Below are 18021 nucleotides of genomic sequence, written 5' to 3' on the forward strand. Positions count from 1 at the left end.
AAGGAAGCACATCGGAGAGGTATTATTTGAGGGATATTTTTTGGACAGTTCAATGTTAGACAATTGGCTTTGTTAGGTGGATCATATTAAATTACCTTTACTCGTGTCATACAGTTTTTGTATCAGCAGTTTCCTATCATTAGAGCAAATCTATTTTTTAAAGGTAAAAATTGCCAGTACATATCCATACTATATTTTCTAGCACTTTTTTTCTAGTAGGAAAGCTGAATTACCAACTGTAATTATCATGATCCTGAATGTTGGATTGTGAATGTTTCATGTTTAGTAATACCAGGTAAAATACAGGACACCTAGTTAAATTTTTATTTTAGATAAACAACAAATAAATTTTTGCATAACTATGTTTCATGCGATAATTTATGGGTATACATACTACAATTTAAATTTTTAATTTAATTTAAATTCAAATTTAATTTGGCATCCATGGTTTAATTAATTAAGTTTGGCAATATTGACCATAACTTTATTAAATATGAAAATCGATAGTGTAGGATTTTGTTTTTAAATTCACAGACTGTAACTGAGTTTGTTCCAGAAAATTAAACCCACGACAAATTCTATAAAAATGTGGAAAGTATCTGATGCTTAAATTTCTAGTATAATATCTTTGCCTAATGCTTACCTATTTCTCCTATTAAATACTGAAATTATAAACCAGAGTTGCAGTTTTACAAAAAAAAAGAATCCATGTTCTAAAATTTTATAAAATGAGATAAACTATATTGAAGTAATCCCCCCTCTACAAATAGCTTGGAGTGATAAAGTCTGTAGAGGGAATAATGAAAAAATTATCAAGAGCTGAGCCTACTTTTTCTAAGTTTTCAAGTGACTCACATATTATCCCTTGTATTTACAGAGTTATCCTTTTTTGTTATGTTATGCTTTAAGGAAAGAAGGATTTTGTGTTTTATAGACTCTGAGCCAGACATTTCATGTTGTTTCTTTGTATGATACCTCCATACCCTGAGTAAATTTTTATTTTTAAATTTTTCTATTTCTTTATCAAAATTAGGAATTAGGTATAGAGAGTTCATTGTTCTGGGTATACTGTTTATGATAGACTACATGTAAGTTAAAAAAATCTGCTGGTAACTAAGCAAAGAAAAGCAACACAGAAATAACTTCCCAGTACCCAAAGATTACTAGAACATTCTACAAGACCCATTTAAAATATGTGGAGTACGAATACTTTGACAGCTTTGCCAGAGCTATAGCAGTAGGAAATTAACAATTACAATCCTAATATCCTCTTTATATACTATTGTGGTTATAATCAAAAACAAGGGAAATTGTAATTTAGATTGTATACATAATCTTGAAATATCCAACCATAAATAATGGAGTATAATTTCCTTCCAGTTGTTATTTGTCTGCAAGTGAGCCCCAGCAAATTCTCTTATAAATTACATAGTCAAAATATTTCCAGTTGCATTAATTCATTTGCTTCTAAATTCTTGTTCAACCTAAAATAATCCTCTCAGTCCTTCATGGCTCCACATGGGTCCCCATCCATCCATCTGCCAGTTCTGGCAAACAATTCTCTCAAAATGATTATCCCTGCCCTGAGGTAGTTAAATATATATTTGATAATAATCAACATGAAACCATGTGTCCATATAAACAGCCTGCACCTTAGCAGTATGAGGATTAGGGTCAAGACAAATGACATGTAACTTGCCAGGATAATTGCTAAAAAAAAAAAAAATGGAACAAGAGATATCTGTCATGTTGGATGCAGAGTTTGAAATAAATAAATGGAGATGAGTGTTTTAACATCCAGTGTTATTGTGAGAAAGGAATGCTAACCATCGTAGTATGTAAATAAAATCTGATGTTTTAATTCTAATATCTTGAACATCTATATACACTGGAAAGAACTTCAGGTATCATAAAGCCTACCATATGCAGTGTGTTAAAACCAAGAATCATAGACACTGATCTTAAACAATTGGTAAACATGCCAGAGGTCCAGTTTTCTACAGGCAACATACCTGATTCTGTGTAGCTCCTCAAAGCAATGGGAAACATTCCATCCACCCAAATCCAGACAGATGGTAAGGCAAGTGTGTACCATTTCTAGGACAGGTTATTTAAATTTGGATGGAGTTCATTATTAATAAATTAAATAAATACAGATTTTCATTTACTAATGTAGAAAAGAAAGGAGTCATGAAAAGAAAGAGATTCATTTCTCTGTGAATCCAACTGAGATTATGAAACTACTCAAACAAGATAGGTGTTAGTTACTTCTTCAGTTTATTTATCAATCCTCATCTAGAGTCCCTTGGAAGAAATTGAATCTCAATTGGTTGGTCACAAACTGAAGAATCTGTTAACCCTTCTTTATATATATATTAATCCAAGTAATAACATTTTTAACTTATGTAAATGCCTATGTATTGTATGTGTATATATACATACATATATGTAATAATCAACATTTGAGAATTCAAGATTTAAAAGTTTTATATTCTTTTATAAAAGTAACAAAATATTGCAGTGACTTAGCCTCATCCACATATGCTGGAGACCCTACCTGAGGGAAGGGTCCTTTAAGGCCTGTAGAACTGGCAGCTATTGATTGAAGAAAAATAATGTTAAAAGCTGTGATAGGTAAAAACACAGGCCACTCAGAAAAGAGTTTTCAAAGGTGGGAACACAGAGGACCACCACTAGCTAGTGGGGTTCCAGTCAGTGGCCTTGAGTGTTTGTTCCACTCAATAGCCCAGAGGGTAAACTGAGGAAGGAAAAAAAAATCAGCAGTTTCTCTGAGTAAGCATATTCATTCTTATTCTATCTATAATTGTTAACTTTAAGGGTCTGGAAAGCCTTGAGAAATCTGAAACTTGAGCCTTGTGTAGGGGCAACTTCCTGTCTGTGGTTACACACACAGATTCCTTGGGGGAGATTAGACCACTCTAGTTTCTCTGTGGAGTAGGCGCAGTGGCATCAGTCCTCCTCTTAAGATCAGAGGAAGAGAGGAATTTTCTTCTGCTCTCCACCCAAAGGCATTTCCCTCAGAGATCAGGGTACACAGGGTACAAGCCCTCCTGCCCATACTTCAGGGCTTGAGCTATTCCCTTGATCTCTGCCCTGGCCGTAACGTAAATCCCCACCATGGGTATTTGCTTTGACTATTGACTACCAGGGGACAGCCTGGTTAATGTTCCTCCTCAGGCCTTGCACATACTACTGTTGCAGCCATGTTCTTCAGAGTGTTTACAGATCATAGCAGGGGTGTTTTCAATCTGTACCCCTTACAGGCCAGGCTTCTAGTAAAAGCAGGAACTGCTCAGACAAGTAATTTAGCTGCTAATTTAAAAGTAAGATGGGCAAACTATTTTTATTTCACCTTGCTCAGCTTATTTCTCTGTTTTTCCCCTTTTCTGGGGGTGTTTTCTTTTGCCAAGAATGGGGTCTTCTGTCCCCATTCTCCCTGCATACATACATACTCATGAGATTTGTTTTCTAAATTCTGGGCTCTTAATAACTGATTTAGAAATGAAATGCTATTTTGCCTTCTGTGCAATCTCCAAGTCCTTGGGATGCCTATTTCCCAAGGCAATTTAGAAGAGATAAGGGAAGTAATTTTCAGCAGCACTCTTCATTCAATTTATAGGATCCTATTAAGCACACTCTATTTAGATTCTCCTCGGATTTAATGAATTAAATATGTTTCCCACCCCAAAATTCATATATTGAAGCTCAACACCCAGTGTTTGTAGGTTAGGTCTTTGGGAGATAATTATATCATGAGGTTGATGCCTACATAAATAGGATTTGTGCTTGTATGAGCAAAAACACAAGACATGGTTTCTGCCCACTATGTTAGGATACAATAACAAACAAGCTATCCAGCAGCAAGGAAGAGGACTCCTATTAGACATTGGCTCTGCAGGTGCATTGTGGAATTTCAAGTCTTCAGAATTGCAGAACATAATTGCTAGCATTTAAGTCACCCATTCTATGGTTTTCCCTTGTAGCTGCCTGAATTGACTAAGATACTTACCCTTAAAGGAAAGGAAATTATTTGAGCTCCTCCACAGGGAATTTCCATTCTCTAATCCTACCAAGAAAGGACTCTAAATGGAAGATGATGGCTAGTGAAAAATAAGTGGCAGAAATAGGAATGGGAAAAAAAAAAATCTCTATTATGTTTCTTCTCACAGATGTTTGTCATGGAGGCTAGCAGCAGTGGATACTTCAACAGGTTCAAAACAAAAGGGTGGCTTTGAGATCACCTTTACAAACCTCACCATGATAACTTTAAACTTCTGGAACTAAATCTGACTGTATTTGGGCTCACAGAGTCTCTTATGTGCATGATATAACAATAGACACCTTGCAAACATTCAGTTCTTATTCAAAAGGCACTTCCTTTTGGAAACATTGCTTAGAAGCTCTCATGCACCCCTATATATGAGTCGTTTGCTTTTTAACCAATGTCCATAATTCCTCATACATCTTATTGCACTAATGTACGGTGCTCTAAAATGTCTGTTTACTATTTTATATTCTACAGTGACCCACATATTCTTCAGTCAAAAGTAATTTTTTTATGAGCTAAGTCAATTTAATGATACCTGACATGTGTAATTAACACGGCATATAGAAATATTAGTTTGGACAATTAAAAATAAGAAAAAATATAAAAATATTATAAAGAATAACAAAGGCTCAATACCAAAAAAAAAACAAAACTATAAGCCAGCATATAAAAATTAAGCTATTATTGAAATAAAACACAGTTGATATATACATCAAAATATATTAAAAGGAGTGAAAGCAAGTAAATGAAATGATTCCACCATAAAAACATAAAAGTTAGAAAATACAATGAAAATACCAAAAGTGAACCTCAATATTCCACATAAACTCTTCATTTAAACTTCAAGAAAATATTAATTTAAAAACCTAATTTTTTTCTGATTTAAAAATAAGATACCAGAACGTCTGAATGCGATTCCGGGACCAAAGGGTCACGTAGGCCATAGTCTTCCGCCGTAGCAAAGTGAGCCCGGGCCTGGATCTGGCTGCTGCGGCTGGACGGCAAGGCTTGGGCCCCGGTGGTGGACAGAAAAAGTAAAATACTGGAAAGCATGACCCTGGTGACTGAACCAACTCAGAGACAGCAAGGGCTTTGGCAAAAGGAAGGGCCGGCACAGAGAACATCCACAGGTACGAGAACTTAAAGAGCAAGAGGAAGTGAAAGGAAAATTAGGGCAAGGAAACAGATAAAAGAAATCACTCATGAGGAAGAAGCAGCAGAAAACTCCAGGCAACATGAAGAACCAGTCCAGAACAACCCCGCCAAGGGACCATGAGGTAGCTACTGCAGAGAATTCCACTTATACAGAAATGTTAGGAATGACAGAAAGGGAATTTAGAATACACATGTTGAAAACAATGAAAGAAATGATGGAAACAATGAAGGAAACTGCTAATAAAGTGGAAAATAACCAAAAAGAAATTCAAAAACAGAATCAAATAAGAGATGAACGATATGAAGAATATAAAAAGGATATAGCAGAGCTGAAGGAAATAAACAGTCAATCAGGGAACTTAAAGATGCAATGGAAAGTATCAGCAACAGGTTAGACCATGCAGAAGAAAGAATTTCAGAGGTAGAAGACAAAGTTTTTGAGATAACTCAGATAGTAAAAGAGGTAGAAAAGAAGAGAGAGAAAGCAGAACGTTCACTGTCAGAATTATGGGACTTTATGAAGCGTTCCAACATACGAGTTATAGGAATTCCAGAAGGGGAAGAAGAATGCCCCAGAGGAATGGAAGCCATACTAGAGAATATTATAAAAGAAAATTTCCCAAATATCACCAAAGATTCTGACACACTGCTTTCAGAGGGATATCGGACCCCAGGACGCCTCAACTCTAACCGAGCTTCTCCAAGACACATTGTGATGAACCTGTCCAAAGTCAAGACAAACGAAAAGATTCTGCAAGCTGCCAGGAGTAAGTGCCAGTTGACCTACAGGGGCAAATCCATCAGAGTGACCGCAGACTTCTCTAATGAAACTTTCCAAGCAAGAAGACAATGGTCATCTACCTTTAATCTACTTACACAGAAAAATTTGCAGCCCAGAATTCTGTACGCTGCTAAGCTAAGCTTTAAAATTGACGGAGAAATCAAATCATTTACGGATATACCAACATTGAGGAAATTCGCCACAACAAGACCAGCTCTACAGGAAATACTTCAACCTGTTCTGCACACTGACCACCACAATGGATCAGCAGCAAAGTAAGAACTCACAAATTAAAGGACAGAACCTAACCTCCACACTGTTGCAAAAGATAAAACTAAGCAATGGACTCTCATAAAATAAGACGAATAGAATACTACCACACTATCAATTATCTCAATAAATGTTAATGGCTTGAATTCCCCACTGAAGAGACATAGATTGGCTGACTGGATTAAAAAACACAAGCCATCCATTTGCTGTCTGCAAGAAACACACCTGGCTTCAAAAGACAAATTAAAGCTCCGAGTCAAGGGTTGGAAGACAATTTTTCAGGCAAATGGAATTCAGAAGAAAAGAGGAGTTGCAATCTTATTTTCAGATACATGTGAATTTAAAGCAACTAAAGTCAAAAAAGACAAAGATGGTCACTTTATATTGGTCAAGGGAAAACTACAACAAGAAGACATTTCAATTCTAAATATCTATGCACCCAATTTAAATGCTCCCAGATTCTTGAAACAGACCTTACTCAGTCTGAGCAATATGATATCTGATAATACCATAATAACAGGGGACCTTAACACTCCTCTTACAGAGCTGGAAAGATCCTCTAAACAGAAATTAAACAAGGATATAAGAGACTTAAATGAGACCCTAGAACAACTTTGCTTGATAGACGCATATAGAACACTCCATCCCAAAGATAAAGAATATACATTCTTCTCATCACCCCATGGAACATTCTCCAAAATTGATCATATCCTGGGACACAAAACAAATATCAACAGAATCAAAAGAATTGAAATTTTACCTTGTATCTTCTCAGACCATAAGGCACTAAAGGTGGAACTCAACTCTAACAAAAATGCTCGACCCCACCAAAAGGCATGGAAATTAAACAATCTTCTGTTGAATAACAGATGGGTGCAGGAAGAAATAAAACAGGAAATCATTAACTTCCTTGAGCATAACAACAATGAAGACACAAGCTACCAAAATCTGTGGGATACTGCAAAAGCAGTTTTGAGAGGAAAATTCATCGCTTTAGATGCCTACATTCAAAAAACAGAAAGAGAGCACATCAACAATCTCACAAGAGATCTTATGGAATTGGAAAAAGAAGAACAATCTAAGCGTAAACTCAATAGAAGAAAAGAAATATCCAAAATCAAATCAGAGATCAATGAAATTGAAAACAAAAGAATCATTCAGAAAATTAATGCAACAAGGAGTTGGTTTTTTGAAAAAATAAAAAAATAGATAAACCTTTGGCCAGACTAACGAGGAATAGAAAAGTAAAATCTCTAGTAACCTCAATCAGAAATGATAAAGGGGAAATAACAACTGATCCCACAGAGATACAAGAGATCATCTCTGAATACTACCAGAAACTCTATGCCCAGAAATTTGACAATGTGAAAGAAATGGATCAATATTTGGAATCACACCCTCTCCCTAGACTCAGTCAGGAAGAAATAGAGCTCCTGAACAGACCAATTTCAAGCACTGAGATCAAAGAAACAATAAAAAATCTTCCAACCAAAAAATGCCCTGGTCTAGATGGCTTCACTCCAGAATTCTATCAAACCTTCAAGGAAGAGCTTATTCCTGTACTGCAGAAATTATTCCAAAAAATTGAGGAAGAAGGAATCTTCCCCAACACATTCTATGAAGCAAACATCACCCTGATACCAAAACCAGGAAAAGACCCAAACAAAAAGGGTAATTTCAGACCAATCTCACTCATGAATATAGACGCAAAAATTATCAACAAAATCCTAGCCAATAGATTACAGCTTATCATCAAAAAAGTCATTCATCATGAGCAAGTAGGCTTCATCCCAGGGATGCAAGGCTGGTTTAACATACGCAAGTCCATAAACGTTATCCACTGTATTAACAGAGGCAAAAATAAAGATCACATGATCCTCTCAATAGATGCAGAAAAAGCATTTGATAAAATCCAGCATCCTTTTCTAATTAGAACACTGAAGAGCATAGGCATAGGTGGCACATTTCTAAACCTGATTGAAGCTATCTATGACAAACCCACAGCCAATATTTTACTGAATGGAGTAAAACTGAAAGCTTTTCCTCTTAGAACTGGAACCAGACAAGGTTGTCCTCTGTCACCTTTACTATTCAATGTAGTGCTGGAAGTTCTAGCCAATACAATTAGGCAAGACAAGGAAATCAAGGGAATCCAAATGGGAGCAGAGGAGGTCAAACTCTCCCCCTTTGCTGATGACATGATCTTATACTTAGAGAACCCCAAAGACTCAACCACAAGACTCCTAGAAGTCATCAAAAAATACAGTAATATTTCAGGATATAAAATCAATGTCCACAAGTCAGTAGCCTTTGTATACACCAATAACAGTCAAGATGAGAAGCTAATTAAGGACACAACTCCCTTCACCATAGTTTCAAAGAAAATTAAATACCTAGGAGTATACCTAATGAAGGAGGTGAAGGACCTCTATAAAGAAAACTATGAAATCCTCAGAAAGGAAATAGCAGAGGATATTAACAAATGGAAGAACATACCATGCTCATGGATGGGAAGAATCAACATTGTTAAAATGTCTATAGTTCCCAAAGCAATCTACCTATTCAATGCCATTCCTATCAAAATACCAACATCGTACTTTCAAGATTTGGAAAAAATGATTCTGCATTTTGTATGGAACTGGAAAAAACCCTGTATAGCTAAGGCAGTTCTCTGTAACAAAAATAAAGCTGGAGGCATTAGCATACCGGATTTTAGTCTGTACTACAAAGCCATAGTGGTCAAGACAGCATGGTACTGGCACAAAAACAGAGACATAGACACTTGGAATCGAATTGAAAACCAAGAAATGAAACTAACATCTTCCAACCACCTAATCTTTGATAAACCAAACAAGAACATACCTTGGGGGAAAGACTCCCTATTCAATTAATGGTGTTGGGAGAACTGGATGTCTACATGTAAAAGACTGAAACTGGACCCACACCTTTCCCCACTCACAAAAATTGATTCAAGATGGATAAAGGACTTAAATTTAAGGTATGAAACAATAAAAATCCTCCAAGAAAGCATAGGAAAAACACTGGAAGATATTGGCCTGGGGAAAGACTTCATGAAGAAGACTGCCATGGCAATTGCAACAACAACAAAAGTAAACAAATGGGACTTCATTAAACTAAAAAGCTTCTGTACAGCTAAGGAGACAATAACCAAAGCAAAGAGACAACCTACACAATGGGAAAGGATATTTGCATATTTTCAATCAGACAAAAGCTTGATAACTAGGATCTATAGAGAACTCAAATTAATCCACATGAAAAAAGCCAACAATCCCTTATATCAATGGGCAAGAGACATGAATAGAACTTTCTCTAAAGATGACAGACGAATGGCTAACAAACACATGAAAAAATGTTCATCATCTCTATATATTAGAGAAATGCAAATCAAAACAACCCTGAGATATCATCTAACCCTGGTGAGAATGGCCCACATCACAAAATCTCAAAACTGCAGATGCTGGCGTGGATGTGGAGAGAAGGGAACACTTTTACACTGCTGGTGGGACTGCAAACTAGTACAACCTTTTTGGAAGGAAGTATGGAGAAACCTCAAAGCACTCAAGCTAGACCTCCCATTTGATCCTGCAATCCCATTACTGGGCATCTACCCAGAAGGAAAGAAATCCTTTTATCATAAGGACACTTGTACTAGACTGTTTATTGCAGCTCAATTTACAATCGCCAAAATGTGGAAACAGCCTAAACGCCCACCAACCCAGGAATGGATTAACAAGCTGTGGTATATGTATACCATGGAATACTATTCAGCCATTAAAAAAAATGGAGACTTTACATCCTTCGTATTAACCTGGATGGACGTGGAAGACATTATTCTTAGTAAAGCATCACAAGAATGGAGAAGCATGAATCCTATGTACTCAATTTTGATATGAGGACGATTAATGACAATTATGGTTATGGGTGGGGACAGAAAGAGGGAAGGAGGAAGGTGGGTGGGGCCTTGGTGTGTGTCACACTTTATGGGGGCAAGACATGATTGCAAGAGGAACTTTACCTAACAATTGCAATCAGTGTAACCTGGCTTATTGTACCCTCAATGAATCCCCAACAATAAAAAATAAATAATAAAGTAAAAAAAAAAAATAAAGAAAGAAATAAAAATAAAAATAAAAATAAGATACCATGTTTAAAAACAAGGTAAAACTGATATGCTGCTGCACTTTAAAAATTAATGATTTGAGATAAATTGTTTAAAAGTAAACATTTTCAGAAATTAGTAGCAGCTATTTTTAGGCTTAATAATGTAAGTTGAAAAGATGGTAGTTACTATAAGAAACCCAATAATAAGTGTCCAAAAATCAGTGTTTATTTGCTTGTAGGGAAAACCTTTTTGTACTTAGTTATCACTAAATTGAGGGCTGTGTAAAAACACTACTGATCTAGCCATGAATTGACATGGTTTCTGCTTTAGATTTTATTACTTAGGCTAACTTTATAGTTTGTTTTAAAAGAAAGCTAGACTAACTTTAACTCTATTTTAGCTATAAAGCATTCTTATTTGAAAGTTAATCAAATCATACTAATTGAGACTCTTTTTTCTCCTCCACAGCCACTGAACTATGAGAAAAAGAAGTCATATAACCTCAACATTGAAGGAGCGAATACACATCTGGACTTCCGCTTTTCTCATTTGGGTCCTTTTAAAGATGCTACCATGTTAAAGATCATTGTTGGGGATGTGGATGAACCACCACTCTTTTCCATGCCTTCCTACGTCATGGAAGTCTATGAAAATGCCAAGATTGGGACAATCGTTGGTACAGTTTTGGCACAAGATCCCGACAGTGCTAATAGCTTAGTGAGGTATCGTATGCTTCAATCTTTTAGATGCATAAAGATTTTTATTGCTTCTCATATTAATTTAACATAAATAAGGAGATACTTAAAGTATTTTATTCCCATTCTTTTTCCTATTAATGTAATTAAATTACAGTATTAGGTGATTCTTTGACTAGCTTGGTGAATGGGTTTCTATCAAATTAAAAATATATTTGGCTATTTTCATAAATGGATTATTAACCACATAGATTAATTATTCCACTTGGCTTAAAGAATGGGCACGTGATTAACTGAGAAAATTGTTGTAGAAGTATGCATACATACGAGAGGATATGTGGGCTCTTTAGTGATAAGAAGTGTAGATAGAGTACACAAAGTAATGATTTGGGAATACACACATGTCTGGCTCTGATTCCTCTGGTCAGACTAGCAGTGTGAGTTTAAGCAATTATCTATGCTTGTATGTGAAAGAGCAAAAGTAATATTTATCTCTCAGAGTTATTGAGAGCATGCATGAAGCAATGTACATAAAGCACCAAGCAAAGTGGCCAGCACTTGGTAGTTACTCAATAAATACTAACTTGTACAAGGCAGTGCAGAGTGCTGACTTAGACACTGAATATAGGCAAACCATTGCTGGAATTCTAGTATCTCTACCCACTAGCTGAGTGATCTTACACTATCGGTGCCTACTGTGGCACCCCACTGCCACAAGAATAAAAGCAGCTGGGAACATGGATTGGAGGTAGAAGTGCCTGCAAGAGGGGAGCTTCCCATATTCCAGGGAGAGCCCTGAGCAACCTCTGCCGTGGCCTTTTATTCAAGCCTTGCACAACAGGTGTGGGGGCCCACACACAAGAGCTATGTGCTTAATGATCACTACGTGCTCTTTCTCCCTGCGCTCGACTCTCACCCTGCTGTACCATGAATGTTCAATGTATACCACCTGCTTGTTAAGGAGCAACTGATGTTAACTCATTAATGCCTGCAACTGCTTGAGGGCGTGTCTCCAGGGCAGCCAAACATCTCCCTGCCAGCTAGGAGATTGTCCCGCTCCCAACGCCTCCCTCAAGAACTGGTGACCGCTTCTGCAAGCTTTGTGCATAGTCTCCTACATCACACAATCATTCAACCCTGAGGAATCTCACATTCCTAACATATAAAGAAGGACTAATGCTATGTAAATACATTAATATAATTAAATCAGATCAAAATGAAGGACTTAGCACAGTGACAAACACATCACCACATAGTATTGAATAATATTGTCATGAAGAAGAGATAATTAAAACTTTCTTGCATAATCAAAAACTTTTTATCTCAATTATGACAAAATTAAAAGGGCTGCACAAAGGCATAAAACAACTTAGTTACCCTGTATTTATAACCTTGGAAATCCAAAGTTCTTGAAAGTTTGACATCCTTAAAGTATTTTTCTGCTTTGTTTTTCTTTTTTTTAAATACAATGCTTAGTATGCATCCATTCTAACAAAAGACGTGACCTAATCACTTCCCAAAGTCTCTACCTTCAAATACAATCATATTGGGCACTTCAATATGAATTTTGGGAATATACAAGCATTCAATCCAAAGGAGGTAGAATGCTGCTGGCACTAGGGAAAAACATCAGAGACAGTGCTCAACATTCTGTAATTCACAGAACAGACCCGCACAGAGAATTGTCCAGCGTCAAGTCAATAGTGCTTTGTTTGAGAGAACCTTACAGAGCAGGAAAAATTAAGTCATAGCCTGATAAAACTGCAGTGGTGATTGTACTCACGGAAAGACACTTTGAAAATATATATTTGGCAGATATGTTTCCATTTGTATAATTGTGATGCATGCATAGTCATGTAATGTTTCAATACATATAAATTTCAATTAATAAAAAGATAAGTCTATAGTTGCCCCATGATGTAATTAATTGCCTCAGTAATGGCCCTGTATTATTGATAATATTTAAGTGAACACTGTCCATGACACGTGCATTTTCCCAGTTGGTGCATACTGGATGACTGGTACGTTGTTTTCAAATTCTAATATAGAGAGCATGAATCTGTTATCATATGCATCACTGTCTCTGCTTTGTTTTGGTTAGAGAACTAAAATGAATCCTGCTAAAGCTGCCTTAAAATAATTAGACACCATTGCTGCTGTTTGGGGTATAATTTACATAATATTTATTCTTGATTTTAATAAAAATGTGTCATTCACTTAGGCCTCTAGGTGCAAAAAAGTGAAAAAAAAAAAAAAAGAAACATTAACAAACACAAAAGCAAGCCTTATACTTCCACCTTTCTGAGGGACCAAATGTTTGTACTAATTAAGGAAAAGCACATTGAAAAGATGTACTTTGCCATGTGCCCTGAAATGCAATTAACTCTAAGTTTGTAGAATTGGTAATGAAAGGGAGTTTGAGTTTTATAGAGGTTTCTGAAAAGCTTCCTGACTTTAGTCTTTTGTATTTCAATTTTGTAAACTATTAATAAAACACTTCACATTTCTAAGGATATGCTATGTCTAGGTTTTGTCTTTTCAACTCTAAATAAGATGTGCAATTTGCAGCAATATAATCATCACCATTAAACAAACAAAATAAAATAAAATAAGAGCCTGGCTGTTTACCAGCAGTGAAGAAATCTTTGCTTCAAACAGGCTGCAATTAATAGCTGGCATACTACAAATGGAATTCAGAAATTTCACAGATTACCTACCAAGAGATGAACAATCTGTGTTGAATATAAGAATAGAGAGTTCTTGGAAATCTGACCTTATATTGCATAACTATTTAAAGCATCGGCTGGCAATTCATTACTTGCTATTTATGGAATGAGGATTTTATATATGGTATATATATATATATATATATATATATATATATATATATATATAACCTTCTTAGCAATACTGAGACAGTCTGGGTTATTGTTTCCAGTCTACAAATGAAGACAACAAGGCTCAGAAAATTTAATTAATTTGGCCATGTTTGCAGAGGGATAAAACGGAAGATTCAGAATGCGAATCCAGTTGTGCTTTATGCTGAGAACCGTTTTTTTAAGTACACAATATTTGTCTCTTACATCCTTCAACTAATAAAAGGAAAACAAATTAAATTATGTGCATTTTAAAAAAATCAAGCATTTCAGATTAGAAAAAATTAGTGTTTTAAATGCTCAGAAAGCCACTGATCAAGTGTTGGTTCCTGACGTCCTATGTATGGGTTCACTTCATGCATTGGAAAAAGGGTTGCTAAAGCCAGTCAAGTCCCTTTTTAACTTAGCAGCATCTCAGAAGTAAAATGTTTTTCTATTTTAGTTTCTTGATATTGTAAAGTCAAAACTATACTCTAGTATAAGAAACAAAAATTATTGACATTCCCCAACAAGATTTCTCATCTTGGATAAAGGACTCTAGCAGTCAAATTTACCTAAGTATATGCCCTCATTTTACTTTTTCTTCCACTCTGATGCAGAACATGAATTTATCTGTGGATTTACTCATTGACTATTTTCTTTGTATAATAACTTTATGGTAATAAAAAGAAACATTAACTAGTTTGCATAATTGTTTCTAAAGTTCAGGAGAACACTCTTTAGAAAACAAGCAATAGCCCGTTTGCATGTTAACATAAAAAAATGAATAAAACTGTGATTGTATTTGAAAATACTGGGCAGATTTTAAAAAATCTTTCTGATGTAAGATATCTTTGAAAAATTGCTGAGGAGTATTGGAGGTGTGTATGCAGCCCATTCTGAGATTTACCATGGCCTTGAGAGACACATTCTTCCGGGGTATTCACAGCATGAGGGGTGTCTTTTCCTTCATCTGCACTTCTAAAGTTTTTACAGAATTCAAGAGGAGATAGCGAGAGAATACGAGATATTTCAAAATTATGACAATGTTGTTTTGCAAAGTTGAAGAAGGAGACTGAAAAAAATGGTTAAGAGAATTTGAATACAAGATTCAAACTTTGGAAAAGATGAACGATAACTACCAGATAAGTTTCAGACTATTTTCACATCAAAACTATTATTTGATCATGTTAAAACTGGATATCTTTTTCTTTTTTTTTTTTTAATTGAGACAGAGTCCTACTATGGTAGCCTCAGTAGAGTCCTGTAGCATCACAGCTCACAGCAACCTCAAACTCTTGGGCTAAGCAATTCTCTTGCCTCAATCTCCCAAGTAGCTGGGACTACAGGCGCCACCACAATGTCTGGCAGTTTTTGTTGTTGTTGTTGTTGTTGTCGTCATTGTTGTTTGGCAGGTCTAGACCAGCCCCGGTGTATGTATCCAGCACCCTAAGATTAATGGGATTGCTGATAGCTTAGTTACCTAGAGGTATAAGTAACAGAGGAAAAATTTATAACTCTTCATACAGAGGTTTTTACCTCTTTAGTTTTGTTTCCTGGGATTGAAGTTTTGATTTGAGGAAGTTAAAAAGCTTTCCAAGATTTTCAAGGGCTGTATGTGCCGCCACATTTTTGTTATGCACTAAACACAATGCCTGCTTTATCGTGTGAGAAGTAGTCATTTTGTGTTTTTTTGAGAAAGATTATTTTCTTGATGCTTGACCTGTGTAGTAAATTGCATCCCCAAAGACAACAAAGGGAACTTTAAAATTTTAATGACCCGAACCGTACTTCAGGGTGAATTTCTTCTAAGCTAAAGATGAGGCCAAACTACTGTGATATTCCACAAGATAGGTATTGCATAAAGTTTATCCCAGCCAGAGATCATATTCAATAAAACTTACAAAATAGCTATTTGAAGGGCATAATGTTGAAGAACTTGGTCTTACCACTCACACAGTGAACCTGCAAGTATCTAAAATGAAGCAATGGAAAGAAGTTTTCTATAAACCAACTAGTATTTCTCCAAATAAAGCGACATAAAAATAGATTTTATTACATAAGTTTTAATATACTTTCTTATGGGGAAGTGAACACAATATAATGAAAATAAGAAGGGCCTCTGTGGACTGAAATTTTATTATTGAAATGAAAAATAACTTTTCCAATGCACTGTAGCATGACAAGTAATTATCATGCATATACCTACATAATCAAAGAGAAGTCAGGTGTCAAATGATGACCTGATAGTCTGTTTAAGGTAGTTTCTGTTGACGGAAATACTTGAATAAAGGTAATCATATTGAGATAAGCTTTTACTATGACCACAACTTATATGCCTGCTTGTTGGTCCATGAAGTACTAATTTGAGTAAGGAATTTTTGTCATATTTCAATATAATGCATTTTCTTTTTACTTTTGTCATTGCTTTAAAACGTATTTCCTAGATAGGACAGAAAAGAGACCAGATGTAAAAATAAAAAATAATAATCCATATTTATAACTTTTAATGGCAATGCTGCAAGAAAATCACCTGTGCAGGGTAAGGTTTAAATGCGTCCATTTATCTGCCAGTGTGAAGTCCCTTAAGGATTAATAGGGAGCTTGTCCAGTTAGACAGCTCTTAAGGACTACTGGACAGTTCTGGGCTCATGCTAACTTAATGGCACTTCCTGAGGGATTAACAATGCCTCATTGGGGACATTTTATTGATCATCATCATACAACTTCTACACTGCTATTTTGTATAGATACTATTTTAATGTTAATTTCAAACATGACGTAGAGCAAAAATAGTAACGAAAGGTTACTAAGATCATTATATGGGAGTAGCCCTTGAATATATCTTAATATTTCCTCCCTCATATTTACCTTTTGGGCCACATGTGCCTGTAGGTTGATCCAAAGTATTAACAAGTTATACTACAAAATAATTTTTTTTTCCTTAAATACACCCTGAAGTATAAAAATGTGCTTAACAATTGGTAATTTTATTGCTCCTTAATATTATTTCCAGAGATATGATTCTATGAAGTATTGTGGGAAATGTAAATTTATTTGTTCTTTTTTCAATGTTTAGATACTTATCAATGAAAGAGAAAATGATTCGTCTGCACACTATAAAGAAAAAAAAATTCTTTCATGAAAGATCTAAGTAATATTATACAGATATTAGGAATCCATTGAAGGATGATATTAAGAATCTATAAATATCTAGATATGAAAACATACTGGTCTAGATAGGTAAGACATGAGATTTACAGCAGGATTACTTCTACTAAAATATTTACAAAAGAAGTGAAAGACTATTGTGGAATTTTTTTTTGTTTTTTATTAAGTATTAACTGATTCTCCGTTATGTTTGTTGATTTATTGGTTTATTCATTCACTTATGAGGCCAAGTAATTCATCTTTGTTATTATTAGTAGAAAAACAGAGCTTTAGTCTTGCATAATTTCCAAATGAATGTTGCCTTATGTGCATTGTGCAAGAAATTTTCTGAAAGAAATCTTTCAGAAATAGACCATAGTCCTTGAGATTTGATTGGACACTCTTATGCTTCAGTAGTGACCCTGATCAGATCCCAGTGGGTTTACAGAACATTATTAGAAAGAAAGAACCCACATTTATTTTTTATAAGCATCCACATCAAAATAGGCCTAAGGTTCACAAGAAGGAAAAAGAAAGAAATGCATCCTAAAATACATTAAAAGAAGTAATAGTTATTACTGCTCATGAAGACGGCTCAGAGTGTTTGTAAATTTCTTAGTCTCAGAGATAATAAGTTGTACAACTGTGATTAACAGGCTTGCTGGGCCTCAAACCTGTGCTGAACCTCTTATGGTCAATATAATTTTCACAAATATGCTGGGTCTCTTTCATAAACAAATTATTGCTAGAAGTGATCTTTACATTCTATATAAACAGCATAGTATCTGAAAATTCATGGACACACAGAGAAAGGTCATAGGTAATCTTCAGTGTCATCCAAGAGATTCTTACACATAACATGTCTGAAAACTGGGAAATTTATTACTCGTACTTGTCCCTCCCCTACATTCATTTCTTTGTGC

The 18021-nt window shown here is 35.3% G+C and overlaps 1 protein-coding gene across 6 annotated transcripts in view; it reads left to right on the forward strand.

The window, feature by feature from the left end:
- The window catches only part of CDH18 (cadherin 18), a 922309-nt gene that overhangs the window by 823359 nt on the left and 80929 nt on the right, over positions 1-18021 (forward strand). For all 6 annotated transcript variants that reach the window (XM_053592795.1, XM_053592804.1, XM_053592784.1 and 3 more), the window contains one exon: positions 10867-11120. In XM_053592795.1, the coding sequence (XP_053448770.1) occupies positions 10867-11120 (254 nt within the window). The remainder of the gene's footprint in view (positions 1-10866; positions 11121-18021) is intronic.

Source organism: Nycticebus coucang, chromosome 1 (assembly GCF_027406575.1).
Source record: "Nycticebus coucang isolate mNycCou1 chromosome 1, mNycCou1.pri, whole genome shotgun sequence".
Classification (NCBI taxonomy): Eukaryota; Metazoa; Chordata; class Mammalia; order Primates; family Lorisidae; genus Nycticebus; species Nycticebus coucang.